This window comes from Varanus komodoensis, unplaced genomic scaffold (assembly GCF_004798865.1).
Source record: "Varanus komodoensis strain SLA01 unplaced genomic scaffold, ASM479886v1 scaffold4, whole genome shotgun sequence".
NCBI lineage: Eukaryota > Metazoa > Chordata > Lepidosauria > Squamata > Varanidae > Varanus > Varanus komodoensis.
In genome coordinates this window covers 17278207-17295220 of record NW_025335941.1, presented here as the reverse complement: position 1 = coordinate 17295220, position 17014 = coordinate 17278207, and the positions used below count along the sequence as shown (strand labels likewise).

The 17014-nt window shown below is 40.1% G+C and overlaps 1 protein-coding gene across 1 annotated transcript in view; it reads right to left on the bottom strand.

The window, feature by feature from the left end:
- Positions 1–5066: 5066 nt before the first annotated feature.
- ADAMTS5 (ADAM metallopeptidase with thrombospondin type 1 motif 5) overlaps positions 5067–17014 on the bottom strand; it is a 58709-nt gene continuing 46761 nt past the window's right edge. The window contains exons 4-8 of the mRNA XM_044441579.1: positions 14061–14344; positions 13290–13473; positions 12382–12557; positions 11772–11947; positions 5067–9010 (exon numbers count right to left, since the gene is read on the bottom strand). Of these exons, the coding sequence (XP_044297514.1) occupies positions 8440–9010; positions 11772–11947; positions 12382–12557; positions 13290–13473; positions 14061–14344 (1391 nt within the window). The 3' untranslated portion in view covers positions 5067–8439. The remainder of the gene's footprint in view (positions 9011–11771; positions 11948–12381; positions 12558–13289; positions 13474–14060; positions 14345–17014) is intronic.

Sequence of the window (17014 nt, the reverse complement as noted above, 5' to 3'; positions counted from 1 at the left end):
TTCAAATGCGATTTGGCTAGCGAGCAACTGGTTGGGTAGTAGTAGCTCTTAGTGTGCCATATAAATAGAACTGGGAATTGGAAAAAGAATTTTGTTCAGCTCACATTGCATAGGTGTAACCTTGTTATTTCTGGACAAAGTATTAAAGGACAGTGAAATATACTCCAGTGCAAATCTGGTAGTCTCTATGTCATTGCATTATACAGGAGCAATAATATATAAAAGTCATAGACAAATGAAAGACAGTGTGGTATAGTGATTAGAGTGATAAATTGGTACTTAGAAAATTCAGGTTTTGATCTTCAGTTGGATATGAAGCTTGCTTTGGTGGCTTTGGGCCAATCACTGACTCTCAGCCTCATCTGGATTTTTTTTAAATAGACACAATCTGTAAGAATGATTTAGGCCTATGACACAGTTTATTACTTTCACTAAAGCCGCAAAATCAGTGATTACAACTGGTCACTTATACATTGGTCATATAGTTTTACAGAACCAAGTGTTGGCATTCAATATTTCTTAGTACAGTACAAATCTTGTTCAATGGCTGACACTGTCGTGTTCTCCAGTGTTAATACATCATGGTAAGGCATTTTCCCAAACATTGGCAACATGCAGTTTCAGTTTCCTAAGATGTACTTACCTAACTGATAAATGTATAAAACATAGTGCAAGATATTACAGAACACTTTGGCCATACAAATATTTTTTAATAAAGTGTTAAATATAAGGCAAGGAAATTCAAAATTCCAGTTAGGTTAGCATTAACCGCAGATTTGTAGGAAAGATCTGGGAGGCTATAGCACCGTTCTGTTTAGCAGTGTTGGTTCTCAGATGGAGTAGGATTCAACTTTGGTCATGGGATTGTCAGAAAAATATGAAAAAAAGACAGGAGACTCCAGAATCAAAAAACAAAAGAGGACAAAAGGTTTGGAGTACACATATTTTAAACAGAAACAGAAAATCAACTGAATTGACTTTACATACTGAAAAATGATATGGAGAGATATATCAGTATGTATGAATCACGGCTGCAAAGCAATGTTAGAATGCCTACAAGGACATTCTTAAACTATAGGAGAGCCAACATCAGTCAGGGCATTTGCAGATTTTGACAAGGTTTTTAAAGAAAGGTTGCAATCCTTTAGTATGTGTGCCGGAAGACCAGTGTGCACTGTGAGACACCCTCTTTGGTACACAAGCAGGGCTGCAAGACTACTTTCATGCCATACCTTCATGCAGGCACAAGCTTTGGACCTTTATGCTCATGTCAAGGAGTGTTCTGTCTAGGCTATTTGTAACATAGATGCCACAGACTGTCTGCCAGTGGTTTAGCGCAACCTTCTCTAACCTGGTGCCTTCTAGAATTGTTGGACTGCAGCTATTATAATTATGGAATTACTGAAGTTTGCAGCCAAAGACATCTGGATGGCAAAAGGTTGGATAAGGCTTGTTAGTGGAACTGATCTGTCAGTGCATGAGATTAGACCAAATGTTTGTTAGGATGCTTTCCAACAGTGAGATTTCTATACGTGTTTTCCTCTAGAAAGCTTTAGAGCTTAGCCTGTCCAGTTATGTGTATATTCACCCCCCCACATGTCAATATAGCAAAATTTCAGTTGAATATTAGATATTTCCCTGAAGGACAGTGACAATATATGATGTAATGAAATTCACTGTGAAGTGCTTTGCTTCTTTACAGTATAATCTGTCAAATTTCACCTGAGTGATAACATGTATTTTGCATTAAATTTCACGCACACGTTATGATGTAAATAATAAATTCTAGCAAAATCAATTATATAGACTGATGTAGTGGAAGTGATAAATGCACATTTGGTAAATAAGAATCATATAGATCCTTTTGTCCATCCATGTACAGTATGTATTTCATAGAATTATACATTTTTACACACATAACTAATGTTGTATATAAACAGTTTCAACTGGTATATGCATTTTCAGTGTTAGTTGTTGATATGTGTTGTTTATATGCATTACATTTCAACTTTGAATAGAGTTTAAGAAACAGGAAAATTAAGTGAAAGCGCAATATTATGCATGTTTCAGCTACCTGGCTGGAGCAGCATGGAAGCTGTTGGCCTTTTCTGTCTAAACATGCATCAGATTACACCTTAAGGGATTCTGGACTTCTAATAGCAAAACAAAACAAAACAAAAATCATAGTGGGATATTGTCATTCAAGATGTTGTGCTAATGTAAAATGGTGCCTTTGGCTATTGTGGACAAATGCCCACACCTGCTTTAATTATGTTTTTTCACTGAATCCAGTGCAATAATTTATTTCCTTATTAGTTATGGAATTAAATATATTGATATAGGGGGAAAACCACCTCCTAGATCATTTTCCACCTTCTAAGGCTGCAATCCTATACATATGCAGTTTGGAGTAAATCCCATTTTACCTAATAGGACTTACCTCTGAGTAAACATATAGGATTGCAGTGTAAAAGTCTGAGTTTACATACTTTAGAAAGCTATTCGGGCAAAAATAAAGTCAAACATGAGAAGATATTGGTTAACACTACATTGATTGTGTGAAATTGGACAGAGCAGTAGTTTTAGAAAAATAAAACAAAACTAGATAGAAGGAAAACCTAATGCATTGAAAAATATATTATGTATAAGTAGTGCCATTTTGGTGTTGTAAAAATATGCACTTCTTGATGCTTAGGTTGTTAGATTACTGATTATAATAGAGAGCACTACTTTAAAAAAACTTGACAATGTTAATGTGAGGAAGTTGAACAGACTAGTTTTATGCTGTGCTGTCAGCAAAATAATCCAGGTGCACTTATCTGTCTCATTGTACAAGCACCTTGAATCTATCCTCTCTGTGTATATACCCAAACATGTTGCCAAGTGCACTTCTAATGAGGTTAGTTTCCTTGACTATTTCACAAAACACGCCAGCAAGTGCACATATGCAATAGTGGTTCCAGGCCTCCTGGCCTTAAAACACGCACGCACACACGCACACACGCACACACACATACAACCACCACCACCACCACCACCACCACATCGATATGCTCCTTGAAACATTTTGGATGTTGTGTCTGGATGCAGCAGTAAGTGGAAACATGAAGTGGGAACCACTAGCTACTGATTGTTGAAAGGAGATGGATAAGGGCTTCCAAAATGAATGATTTCTTTAAAGTATTTCAGAATTACTGATACGGTTTGTTTTACCTTTGCTCTTTATTTCATATCTGTGCTTGTGAGCCTACTCTTAATCGAGACTATTCCAAAATTGCTGCAGATTAAGTGGCACAAGCATTGCAGTACTTTGCCATTTTGGTTTGAGATAAGCTTATTCTGGAAGCCAGCTTTTTTTGTTATCATGTTATGCTGCATTCACACTCCTATTTCAGTGCATACTTGACCTTGCCCCTCCAGAACATCATGCTTTTCTCAGGCTTTGAACCATGTGGTTTTTCTGAAAATGTATTTAAACCAGAGCATTTTTCTCTGTGGTTGATCCAATCCGTGGATCATCTGAATCTCTTCTGAGGAAGAAGTGGAAATAGCTCCAGTAGTAGAAACACTAGAAATGTCCATGGATTAGAGAAACCCTTGGTTCAGGTCTTGGCAATGCAGGCTTGCATGGAAACATCTGGCACTCATTGTATTTTTTCCTATATTGTTTTTTAAACCAGGCTTTTCCAACCTGGCATCCTCCAGCTGTGTTGGACTCCAACTCACATATTCCCCAGCCAATGACCATGCTTGTTAGGAATTACGGGAACTGCAGCTTAACACATCTGGAGGGCATCAGGTTAGAGAAGCTTCTATAAACCATTTATTTTAGGGTATATGACCACTGAGCTCATAATGAAAAGTCAATTGAATCAAGTGGTTTGCTCTGTTATTGATGTGAGTTATGACTATAGCTCCTTTCACGCCACTGAAGTCAATGGAGATTAAAAAGACAGTCCTGTTGACTGTAATACTACCTCAAAGGCAGGTTTGTCTATTTTGTACAAACCAGCATAAAACAGGACTGATCGCCCTTCTCATAACCATGTTTTGCTCCAGCAGAGGAAGCTTTCTTGGCCTTGGGAAATGGTTTCTGTGACTTGTTTGTCATGAGTCAGTGCGATGTAGTGAGGAAGAGTGCAGGACTGGGACTCAGGTGATCTGGCTCTAGTCCATGCTCAGCCATGGAGCACACCAGTGACTTTGGACCAGTCACAAACTCTCAGCATAAGCTACCTCACTGAGCTGTTATTCGGAGGATAAAGTGGAGGGAAAGTGAACCTTGTACACCACTGTGGGCTTCTTGCAAGAAGAAAAAAGGTGGCATATAAATGCAATGCAGTATTAATGAGAACACCAGTGCAAATAGCTTCAAAGTGAGCTGCTTGAGTTAACAGCTAGCTTGCAAGAATGACTATTTTACCCATACAAGTGAGGCAACCCTTGCTCTGACATCGTGTTACCAGCAAAACTGCCAATGAAACTGCCTATGTATTGCATGGGAAACAATATTGATGGGTGAACCAGCAAAAGCTCTCATTTTCAAGTGAGGGCAACATGGCGATTGTAATAAGGATCTCAAAGTACTAGCTCAAACTTCTTCACACAGTTTTCTTAGAGGTGTGAGAACAGGATGATGTGCAAGTAAGTGATAGGGCTTATCAGTACTTCAGCTCTCTTGGAGTGTGTTAAATAAGTACAGTGAAAAGCTCTGGCAAAAATATGTAAAGTAGTAGTTTTAAGAAAGAAACATCTGTTGTATAAAAGTATCTCAGTGTGCGAATGTGGAGCCATACATATACTGGATGAACATGCTTCCTGAATGTTAATGTACGCAATATTCCCATACTTTCATACACCCAAGTATCTTTATTCATACTCCTTTCCATGCACACACCTGCATGCACCACATTCACATGCACACACACTCCAACTGAAAACAATCACACTCTAAAAACTACATAAAAGCAACCAGTGCTGTGCGTTGATAAATTCACATAGTACTTTCCAGTCAAATATAAGGTATAAATTAAAAAAAAAGAGGGAGAGAAAGTCAGACAAAGAAGTGATAGCAAAACCATTTAAATATATAAGAATTTCCACAATTGGCATTTCACGTTAAATAAGAATAAATAAATTCATTACATCCATTCACATACCAATATGTAAAAACAATAAATTATTTATTTTTTCAGTGCTACGTTGCTTCTTACTTCTTTGAGTTTATTTATTTTTTAACATCTGGGATCAGTTACCAACATCTTCCCCCACTTACATCCTATAGGATAAATTCATGGGAAAGTGATTGCATTCAGCCATGTTCCGTAGGTTTTGGTGGCAACCCTCAAACCACTATTCCCAGTGTGTTCCATACAATGATGTTATGTGTCTTCAGGATTACGGCTTGTTTTTTAAGGATGATTTGTAATGTCATTGCTGAATCTAGTGGGGATAGGTTTATATCCAATGCAGAGGTGTTCAAAATCATGACATCGGTTATGACTTTAACATTCAGTATGCATTCATTGAGCTAGTGAGATTTTCAGATAAAATTCAAATAACCGAGCTGTGTCTAGATCTGAGTCCTTGGGACTGACCTGCTTCAAACACAGTGAGAAAATATAAAGTGACATAATTGGCACCAGTTTCACATTAATTAGCCCACAAAGCAATGTGGATGCATGGGAGATGTTCAGTGGAAAGTGGTAGTACAGTGTAGGAAAAGGTCAAAACATTCCAATCAATTTAATTCTGCCTTTTGTTCATTTGTTTTGTGCCCAAATTAACCATGTTTACCACATGTCTCACATTTCTAACTATCATGCTACAATAAGGAAACTGTGAATTTCACATTCTTTTTCATGCTTTTATCTAAGTCTGACTAACATATATGTGCCATTTAAGTTAGATTATGAAGTATATACCATGTCTGTGCCTGGTCTATAAAATACAGTTTGCTTTTTTGCCTTTGAATTTCCCTTTTTCTGGTCCTGACTGGCTTATGTTCACTCAAAAGTTTCCCATTCAGAAGTGTATGGGAAATTTTAATTACTGGTAGGATTTCATATATTTCTAATAACTCAGAATTTGATTGTAAGAGAATGGATCCAGACTTAGACACTGAGTAGACCTTTTACAATCAACAAGACTTAAGTAATAGTGCCAAAAGTCCCATTGATTTCAATTGGTCTACTCTAAGTAGACCAACTCTATTCTTCAATCAAATATCACTTTATCGGGAGATGTGAAAATTAAACTGTCAGTCATCATGGATAAGTGCTTTATATCAAGTAGGTTTAGTACACATAAATGGAAGTGCAATTATGCCTTGGTAACTTTACTATTGAGCTAAAATGTCTGAGTGCTTCTTGGCCATCTAATTCTCCAAGTGTCACATAGCTAGGATAACCACTCAAGTCAAACAGGGATTATATAAATTGAGTGGTCTAGCAATATAGGCCAGATCCATTCATCTTAAAATTTTCTGCATCAGAAAATAAATGCTTAGGATGGTATTTTCTGATCACAGCTCCAGAACAACATCAGAACTGGTGCTGAAGACAAATACAAATGTGCAAAGAGTTTAGGTCAAAATCGAAGTTAAATTTGGATATTTTGGCTATAATGTTGTCTTTGCTGAAATCCAAAACTAAATTTTCATGGAAATTCATGTGCTTAGACTGCTTATTCAAAGCAATGGGGCACAGAGATGCAATGTACTTGCATCCATATTATAAACCCACATTTCATATTTCATTCATATGACATAAATGTGATCTCAAAGTTAATTAAATTCATTAAATTTGAGATGAGGTATTTATGTTACCCTTCTAAAATGGAAAGTTCATTTGCCTGTGATCTGGGGGAAAAATCCCTTCCTCTGTGGAAACAGACTTAACAAATATTCACTTCAGGTACCACATCTACATGTGGCATGACTTTCTTGTGGCTCTGACAGCACAAACTTATACATATTTACTCAGAAGTTAATACTATTATGTTCACCGAGGCTTACTTCCTAGTATGTCTAGGACTGCAGCCTTACAATTCAAACTTATATGTGTATACCAAGAAATAAAATTCTATTGAATTCAGCAGGGCTTACTCCCAAGTATGTGGATATAGATGTCCATTAATCTACAAAAATATGCAATGCCTCAAAAAATAAATATTTCTTATAGTTATATAGCCCTCCCCAAAATGTGCACGGGTTACCCACCCATACACTAATTAAAGGCATGTAAGTTTTGAGTTGCATATGAAACATACCCCATTCATTTTAATGGAAAGAGCCAATCTACATGTGCAAAAGACCGCACATCTTTCATTGAAATAATTGGCAATTTGTGCAACAAGGTATCCTTGTTCATATCTGAGCATTTGCAGATATCTGGACTAGGATATTTGAGTGGTTAAATGCATCACACAATTAGAGGTATTGGACAAAATATTAATAGATGCAATGAACCACTTGTTATGTTTTTCATAGCTTCTGCAATGACAAATTCATTACATGTTGTCAGATTTCCAGTGGAAGCCACAGAGAAACAAATGGAGAAACAAGATGTAAAAAGATTTCAGAATAGCTCAGTTAGAAGACCTCTAAAGCATGACCCAATGCTTTGCCATTGCATCATGTCAGATGCATTTTTCCTAGTTCTTGCTGTTGTCCTGTAAAATGCTAATGCAGAATTAAATATGCCCCCGTTTTTCTTAAAGAAGCATTCTAGCAGCTAATTTTATTGCTGCAGCAGTGCGCCTATATAAGAATTTATCATTAGAAAGGCATTAATACAGAATTAGACTCTGTTGTCAGGAAATTCCTAGAATGGAAATGTATTTCCTGTTGTCAAAAATTTTCCCTCTCTCTTTTTAAAGCAGCAAGCTCTTAATTTTCCAGTAAAACATCCACAGCCACGTTTTTGAACGTGATGGCATTCACAAGGGCTGTCAACATACTTTGGTCAGTCACTTGCATCATATAGAGAGGATGTTGTTCTTTCACAAGAAGATTGAGTGATATAAAGTGACATACCAAAGCAAAGATATTTACAAATAGTATAAAATAAACTATTGTGGTATCATGGGTAAGTATGATGAGTTGTCCAAGGACAGACTGTGTTAGAGGTAGGTGAGAAAAGGGAGATGAATCTGTAACCTTCATGATGACCCATTCACTGGTATATCCTCTTCTTATTTGCAGATACAAAGGGCTTGTAACAACTAATACTTAGTGCCTTTGACATATTAAGATCACCTCATTATCATTCAGGCCAGTGCATATCCTCATTTGGTCCAAATAGGCAGATTCTGCCCATAATTTTCAGACGATATGAAATATCTTGATGTGTTGACTCTCTCTGCACCTGGGTAGATCCTATGTCAATATGTCAGCTATGACCTAACAAGACTCCTTTTTGAGAAGCCCACAACCACAGGTTAACATTTTTTGAGCAAGCACTGCTTGAACGCCGAAGGTCTTTGAGACAGAAGGCATCCTTTTGCTAATTTTTCATTCCCATCTTTACATTGGACAGTTCTTGTGTGCCAGCCTGTATCACACGTTCGAGAACAAGAGAGCCATGGCCCAGTCACCCACCGGGGTTCTGTGAATGGAGGTGTCAGTTTGTTGCTGCTGCTGTTGCTGGTTACAGAGTTTGTCATTTGAGTCTGCTTCTTTGGCACATAGAAACTATAACGGACATCCACTGGTTTAGTTGGGTCAGTTGCAAGAATCTGTACTATGAGGATCTCCTTCGTGCCTGTATGTCCCATTGCATGCAAGAAATCATCTTTGTGACTCCAGCCACTGTAGTTCATGACAGTTCCGTTGAGGTCAATGATGGTCTCTGAGGTTGAGATCATGTACTTCCCATTGACAAGGTACTCACCATTTTTCTTTTTCAGGGCCAAGTAAGCTGTGAACCTACTCTGGTCTTTAGCTTTGAACTGTCGTATTTTGATGTGTGTTGCTCCTTCTGGTATTTTCACGATATCTGTATAGCCCTTACTGAAAAACAGGAAAGTACATAAATGAAAATACTTTCAATATCCTGTCAAGCCAACAGAAGTATCTCTTCTGGTTCAAACCTTGCATATATTAGCTCTTCTACCCACCTCCTTTAGATGAACTAATTTTGAACCCATTGAAACCGGTGGAAGCATACCACTCTGGAAACAGCCTTTCGCAGCTTACCAAAGCCCACCTTAAAGGAGAGGGGAGTTTTACAATCCTTACTATTTTTATCTCTTTAGCCTCACAGTTTCCCCCATCAAACATAATGGACCCATGTCAGTAACAGAACAGTCTTGTATGGAGCTAATCTAATCACAGTGGTGAAGGGGCAGAAATGGACTACCACACAAATTAGTGAAGCATGGGGGAGAGTAGAAAAAGCCTTCCAAGCCCTTGGACTAGATTGGAAAAATTACTTGAGATCTTCCATTGAGTGTATTGGGTGGTGATGGTAAGAACTTGGGTAATTTCCCAGTTAACTGAAAGAGACCTTTGGAAAGTTCACCCAAGTCCTCAGTGCATCAATAAAACAGTATATACTTTATTTGCTTTCTTTCTTCTTGGAGAAAATACAATATTTTTATGTATCAAATACAGTTGTGGATGATCCAGTTTCAAAACAAGAAATCTGCCAGTAAGAGGTAGTGTATAAATTTGAGATATGGGTCTGGAAATACTATTGAAATGCCAAGGAATGGCAATAAATCAAATGTACAGCTACCTTGAGCTGTTCTAGATAAAGCAATGGTAATCGTAAGCAGGGGGGAAATGACTGGGAAACATGTTATTTTTGTAACATGTGACACGTGAATGTATGTGGGCAAACAATGACAGCGAGAAAGATGAAGAGCAGTGTATCTTGTATTCTGTAAAAGCAATTTTAAAAATGGTTGAAGTCTATGATTTGCATCAACATACATAGATGCTGCTTCAGATTGATTAGCATTGCAGCAGACTCTAAAATATTTCAAGATACTGGGATGACTTTTTAATAACAGGGATAATATTTAAAGAGGTACTAAATTACAAATATGGTATATAAAGTCTTGCTGCATTTCAAGGCGATCCAAAACTGAGTTGGGCAAGCCTCCTTCATTTCAATGGAGCCGATTAAGAATAGCAGGGATGGAAGTGCAGTGCTTGGCCTGCTCCGATTCTGCCCTGCAGATACCCAAACTTAATAACCAGGCTATGCATATGAGTGCCTAATCATACCTTCTCAAGGTATTTCTATATTTAGCCTAGTTGACTGCAGGCTAACCATGAGTCAGCAGTGTGAGTCAGCAGTGGTCAAGAGGGCGAAAGCCACTCTTGGTTGCATAGCCAGAAGTGTGGCTTCTAGATTGAGAGAGGTATTACTACCACTCTACACGACTCTGGTGCACCCCCAACTGGAGAATTGTGCTCAGTTTTGGGCCCCTCATTACAGAAAGGATATAGCCAGGTTAGAGTCAGTGCAGCGTAGGGCCACAAGGTTGGTGGCCGGTTTGCAGGGGATGGGGTATGAGGCGAGACTGAGAGAACTGGGTCTCTTCAGCCTGGAGAAGAGGAAACTCAGAGGGGATATGTGGGCGACATACAGGTATGTGAGGGGATGTCACATGGAGATGGGTAGAGACCTGTTCTCCCCTGCAGAGGAAGGCAGGACACACTCCAATGGAGCAAAGCTCAGGGAACCAAGGTTCCATTTAGATGCCAGGAAGCACTTCCTGACAGTTAGGACCCCGAGGGTGTGGAATGGGCTTCCACGAGAGGTCGCTGAGGCCCCATCAGTGAGGGTGTTCAAAGATAGGCTGGACATGCATATAGTGGGCATGTCGTGAGTGGAGCTGGCTGGTGCTGGAGGTCAGACTAGGTGGCCTGGGAGGCCCTTCTGACTCACTCTGTTTCTATGTTTCTTCTAAAGAAGAAAGAAGAAAATAATTGTACCTTGGTAGGACAGTGGCAAATATACAAAACTTGCCATCCAGAGCCCATTTACATGTCTCACGTAACACCTAGATCTTCTAGAGCAGGAGTGGGCAGCTTCAGGGAATTGGAACTCCTTTCTGTTGGTGAACCCTGCCCCCCATGGGCTACTTTCCTGTTCTTTTATACCACCAAAATCTGGTGCTGCTGTGGTAACAGCAGCAAAAGTTCGGCTGTTGGAGAACAATGATCTCATCCTAAATTTGTCTCTTGTGAGCCTCTGTAATGGGCTTCCACAGAATTCAGTGGCAAACCATTGATTTTCTTGAATCTCAGCAGTGTCACCTGGGCCACCTGACATGCAGGGGGCCATATGGTGCTTGTGAGCCATATCTGTTGTGTGGTAGCAGTGCAAGTTGGGTTGAGTGAGTGAAAGACTCATCAAAGACCAGTTATTAGGCACAAAGTTACTCATAGTGAACACAGCCAGAATAATCAAATGATATACGTATTCTTCACTGATAATGAAAAATGGGGGACAGAAGCCTTCTTCATATGTAGGAGTTCTCTAATAACATAGAAGACTCTTCCATGTTATTATTGTGTAGCAAGTGTTAATCTCTGTTACGCAGAAGCTCTTCTAAACATCTCAGAGCACAGATACCCTATGTGCACAGATACTTATGAGACTATGCCAATGGAGGAGGAGGTGGTATTCTCAGGTTCTGTTTGTCATGGGTTTTCCCTAAAATATCCCATTTCTCTGAACTTTGCTGTAATCGCGAATACTATTTATACAAGTAGTCAGTTTGTGAAATAATGAATGGTCAGATATGTAATTGCTTACCTCTTTTTATTAAAGGTTCCCATAACTTTTGTGCAGCTGGAGTTGTCCCCACCGCAGATGCCGCATTTATCATACTGGAGCTTTGAGCCAATAATGCCATCGCATCCTGTTCTCACACATTTGCCACGGACGCAGACTGAATTACTATATGGTCTACACTCCGTCCCATCAATCACCTGTTTCAATGAAGTCACTGATGGTTAAAGACTTGTTATTGAGTATTGTCATTTCCTATAGATGTCTGAGAACTGTGGTCATGCACCAGTGCTTTATGTTTAGATGTTCTGGACTACAGCTCACACCTGCCCTGCCACCATGGCCAATGCTGAGGAACAATGGGAGCTGTTGTGCACAACATATGGAAAAACCCACATTGGGAAAGCCTGTTTAAGAATACTGAAGATAATTGCCCATCTCAGTTTCCCCATCTCACCAGCTGGGTGAGAAGCAACAGATAGTTCAGAGTTTGTTGGGGAGGAAATAAATGCAGCAGTTTGTCTTGTATGGGGACTTGAATGTAAGGTTGGATCTTCGTAGACTTGAATCTCCTCATTATTCAGAGGAATTTAACCCACAAATACTATGAACAGTTATTGGAGGAATTATTTACCTTTTGAGCAAAAACGACATAGTAGCCTGTTCCCTTGGCTCGACAGGTAAGTTTGCAAACATCTCCTGGGAGCACTCCGGCATATTTGGGAACCCATTCTACAAATGTTTTGACCCCTTTTGCATCTGACTGGTAGCCATTCCTTGCTTCACACTGTTCCTGGCGAAAAGCTTTAGCTGGGGAAAGGATTATTCATTAGTTAATATTTATGATTGCAAAGGATATTCTTCCAAGTGTTGGAAGACCCAGGATCACCCGGGGTGTCTCTATTATTAAGAGACAGGACCTGCAAATCTATGGCATACGAATAGCAATAGTCCATCATGACCCTCCCCTATTATAGCACTTGTGAATGCTCCTGTGACTGGCAAGTTTAAGTCTACCAAGCAGGCAAGGGGGATCATGATTGTGACAGGGAAGGCAGTGAAAGGCAAGTGTGAGTTTGCTTGTGTGAGAAGTATGTGAATGGAAGGGAGACCATATGGAAGAGTGTGTGCGTGTGTGTGTGATGAAGAGAATTCTGGACCCATTGCCAGCTGAGGCCCTGCCCAGCACTGAGTCCAGCCATAGCAACCAGCACGCAGTCCAAACCCCAATGCATTCAGCCAAAAGGTTACCCACGCCTGCATTAAAGAATAAGGGAGGATAGGGAAATAGGACAGGATAATCCTGAGTATGCTCAGCTTTCATATTTACATTCCAATCTGGGCTGGGGCAATCATTTTGTTGTTGGTTCTTAAGGGCCAGAAATCCTTACTGATCTATTGCAAATGATCCAGAGAATTGCAGAGATCCAGATCTGCTTTTTGTCCCCCTCTGGCACTGAGAAAGAAATCGCATCTGTATGGCATTTAAGGAAGGCTGTCATGTTTGGTAATTCTTTCTCCTCTGGATTTTGCAAAACATACCATTGGCAGGACATGGCATGATGTTACAGGAGCGATAGATGGCCCGCTTTCCTGTGCAGTACCGTCCATTGTTTCTCGGTGCTGGGTTATTGCAGTGACGATAGGCAAATTGAACACCTCCACCGCATGTACGAGAGCACTGTCCCCATGGGCCCCAGGATCCCCAGTTCCCATGGTTTGAAGCCTGAAAGAGAAATGATAATGTGTTGAAAAAGACGGTCAAACCTAGAAAGTAACTCAGGTCTCATGTAATTTGCATGTCTATCCCAGCTTCCTCCCTCCCTTTCTTCCCTCCCTTCCTCCCTCCCTTTCTCGGGCTCTGTTTCTATTTACTGAAATGGGAAGTATGTCTATTTATTTCATTTCTTGCACAATCTGCAGATTGAATTGTAGGAATGGAAACGAGAGTACAAAAGGTCATCCATACTAACCTCAGATACTGAGGTACAATTGCACTCAACACTTCTAATACATTAGCCTTTGGAGAATCTATTTTACTCTGGCTTGTATCTTACTTTTATGCTGTTACAGATTTACTGTTCATAGTGTTTGGAGAATGCTGGACTACATGCAGAGGACACATTTTGTTGCTGCTAAGAGAGCTCTTTAAAAATTCATTCTCCCATGGGCACAGAATGCTCCAATATCAACTGCAATGGGAAGCCTGGAGACCAACTCTCTTACTGCCAAGGAAATTATTTGAATGCCCATTCAAAACAGCCCTCAGCATGATTAGATGGTTTAGCTGATATTGTTAAAGTAGGAACATACCGAATAATATTTTTTCTTTGTTTTATCAACACATTTTCCTTGAAGGCAGATTCTTCCCTTTCCACATGGTGTCCCCTCCACGGCAGGGAGTTTTTTGGTCAAGCACACCATTTGACCTTGGCGAACAACTGCGCACCACAGCCGAGAGCATACATCCATCCCAGGACACACTGTGTAGTCTGGCCCAAATGCGAGCTTGCATTGACGGATGGCATCGTAGGTTTGCCCTGGAAGTTCCTCAGGGCCCAAGATCTGTTTTCGTGGTTGATCCAGTAAACAGTTACCTGAAAGGACAACCCAGTTTATAATCTGCTTCGTCTCTGTGATGCCTCCATATCTCTGAGCTTCTAAAGTAGATAAAGTGATTGAATTTTTTTTCCAGGTTTTTTCACCTTTCCATTGGGTTCTGGTTTAACATCTGGAAAATGTAACTTGCTTTAAGTATATCGTCTGCTTTTCTAATATATGTTATCTCCTAGGCTATGAGCCATTTATTTTGGGGTAGTCCCACTGTGGAAAATGGATTTACAAATTGCAACAATAATCTGTATCTGTCCTCTCACAGACAGATTATCCAAATACTTGCATTTCAGTTTAGAAGTAGTACTATCAGCTTCAGAGTAGGGCGTGAAACTTTCTCCTTTTGGGGTACATGTTCCCATGTACCCAAAGCGATACTGTGAGTAGGGTCTTCCATATTTATCACTGGGACTTACAGGCATTTCAAAATACAGCTCTCATTTGAACATGTGGAGGCACACCACTTCTGAAAAGGTAAGCCATCTTAAGTAAAGCCAGGAAAAGCATGACATAGAATTACTGCCAACAGAATAATTTAAGAACTGGGGAGCTGGTGGAGAGCAAAACCTTCAAATCATAACAAAATCAGAGCTGGGAAGGCTATGCTGAAGGCAAGTGTTCACTAGGAACACTTGAAAAACAGAAAGAGCCACAAGACTCAAGAGAAATCATTTTGTGTTTTCAGCAAATGAAAAATAATGTGGTACAAGGCAGAATATTTGTGTCATAAATTGAATTTATCCCATCTTTCTTGGCAGTAACCAAAGAACCACACAGTCACCTAGAAAGAGTCTGCAAAGTCTATTGTTGCGCACAAGTGGAACTTGCAGTATTGAGTGCTGCTGTTCAAGATTTCAGCAAATCTATTCTATCCTTGGCTCCCATTTCCCTATGCTTATTCCAGTCAGTGTGCATTTTCTGGCCATTGAACATGCCTAGTCTTAACAGGCTGTTTTTGTTGTTTTTTTTGTTGTGTGTGTGTGTGGGGGGGTCCAGCCTTAGGATTTTGTTTCTAAATACAGTGCTGTGCTTCTGCAACCCTTGGGGGTCCCCCAAGCAAACTTATACCTCCTAAGTGTATGGTGTGCTTATGTTTTGGCTACACAGGCAACGGAATGTACAGCCTGGAAATCAGAAATAACATGGATTATTTTTCCTCCTGGGCAAGTAACTCGCTCTTGGGCCAATATAGGGACAAGAACCCAGTTTTCTGTTTGGTGTACGGCACATACAGGAGACTTGTGTGGGTGCTTGTGGTCAGTGAAGCTTCGTTTCCCTTCAGTCAAAAGAGACGACCGCAGCGTATCTTCCTCTGCCACCACTGCCAACTTCCACTTGATCATGGATGAAAGCAGGCAGAATGTAAACATCTCTTGACTTCAGAGACTTAGAAAATATAATGGTAGGCAAGCAAGGACCCATCTTTCCAAACCACCCTTTTAAAATGAACTTCTCCCTTTCCCCAAGAAACAACTCACCCCCTGTGATTATTTGCTTTTCATTTATTTATGTACTTAAGTTTTAACCTTGCTGGTTGCCTGATAACCTTAAGCCAACTTTTGCCCAGGGTATGCATTGCTGCATTTTAAAAATAAAATACTGTTTCCATGCTACATGACTAGACATTCCTATGAGATTAAAACACCCCTAAAATATCTTTGTTGCAGTGTGCTGCACTCTGGTGCATAAAAAGAGTACATTAGCCAAAGAGCTTATATACCTTATATGCCGTGATATTTCCACATTGATCCCATGATCCAGTCCACCAGGATGCTACATACTGTGCCATAACACTTTGCCAGATGTAACAAAGCTCTTCTAGTCTGAGACCCAAATTCATTTTCTGAAAAGCACACAGGGGTTGCATTTCAGGGGCACTGGAGGCCAAGGGGATGGGGCCAACAGTAAAAGGGGTAGGGCCAAAATATTAAAATATTAAGCTACAGTTGCCACTATATAGTTTACTGCTAGTAATTGAGTCGTAGAAGCATTTGCACTTTTAGAATGTGTGTGTGAGAGAGAAAACAACTGCACAGAAGCTGGGACACCACCAAATGAGCAATGGTTGGAGAAAAGGAGGTGAGACTGGGGAAGGGATATGGCCAGGGCTTTTGTTGTCATAGAACGCACCGGAACAGTGTTCCGGGACCTTTTTTTCAATGGATTTTACAAGTGATTTTGAACAGCTTAGCAGATCAGCAGCAAACATCATTAACATAGTGCCAGTAGGCTGCTATTGTGTCTGCTATCTGCTATCAGATAGTGAGAGATAACTGCTTGGGACGCTGCTCGGCTTGGGATTGGTGTGTGTGCTTATTGCCGGCGGAGACGTGAGTTCTGGCACCTTTTTTTTTTTTTTACAAAAAAAGCACTGGATATGGCCATCTATATCTAGTCTCCCAGAGAGCTCACCAGCCCTTTTCTATGCAGTCCTAGATGCAAAGTCAACAGCACAACAATAAGATAAAGGTAAAAGTTTCCCCTTGACCTTATGTCCAGTCATGCCTGACTCTAGGGGGTGGTGCTCATCTCCGTTTCTTAGCCGAGGGAGCCAGCGTTTGTCCACAGACAGTTTCCGTAGTCATGCGCCCAGCATGACTAAACACCGAAGTGCACAGAACACTGTTACCTTCCCACTGAAGTGGTACCTTTTT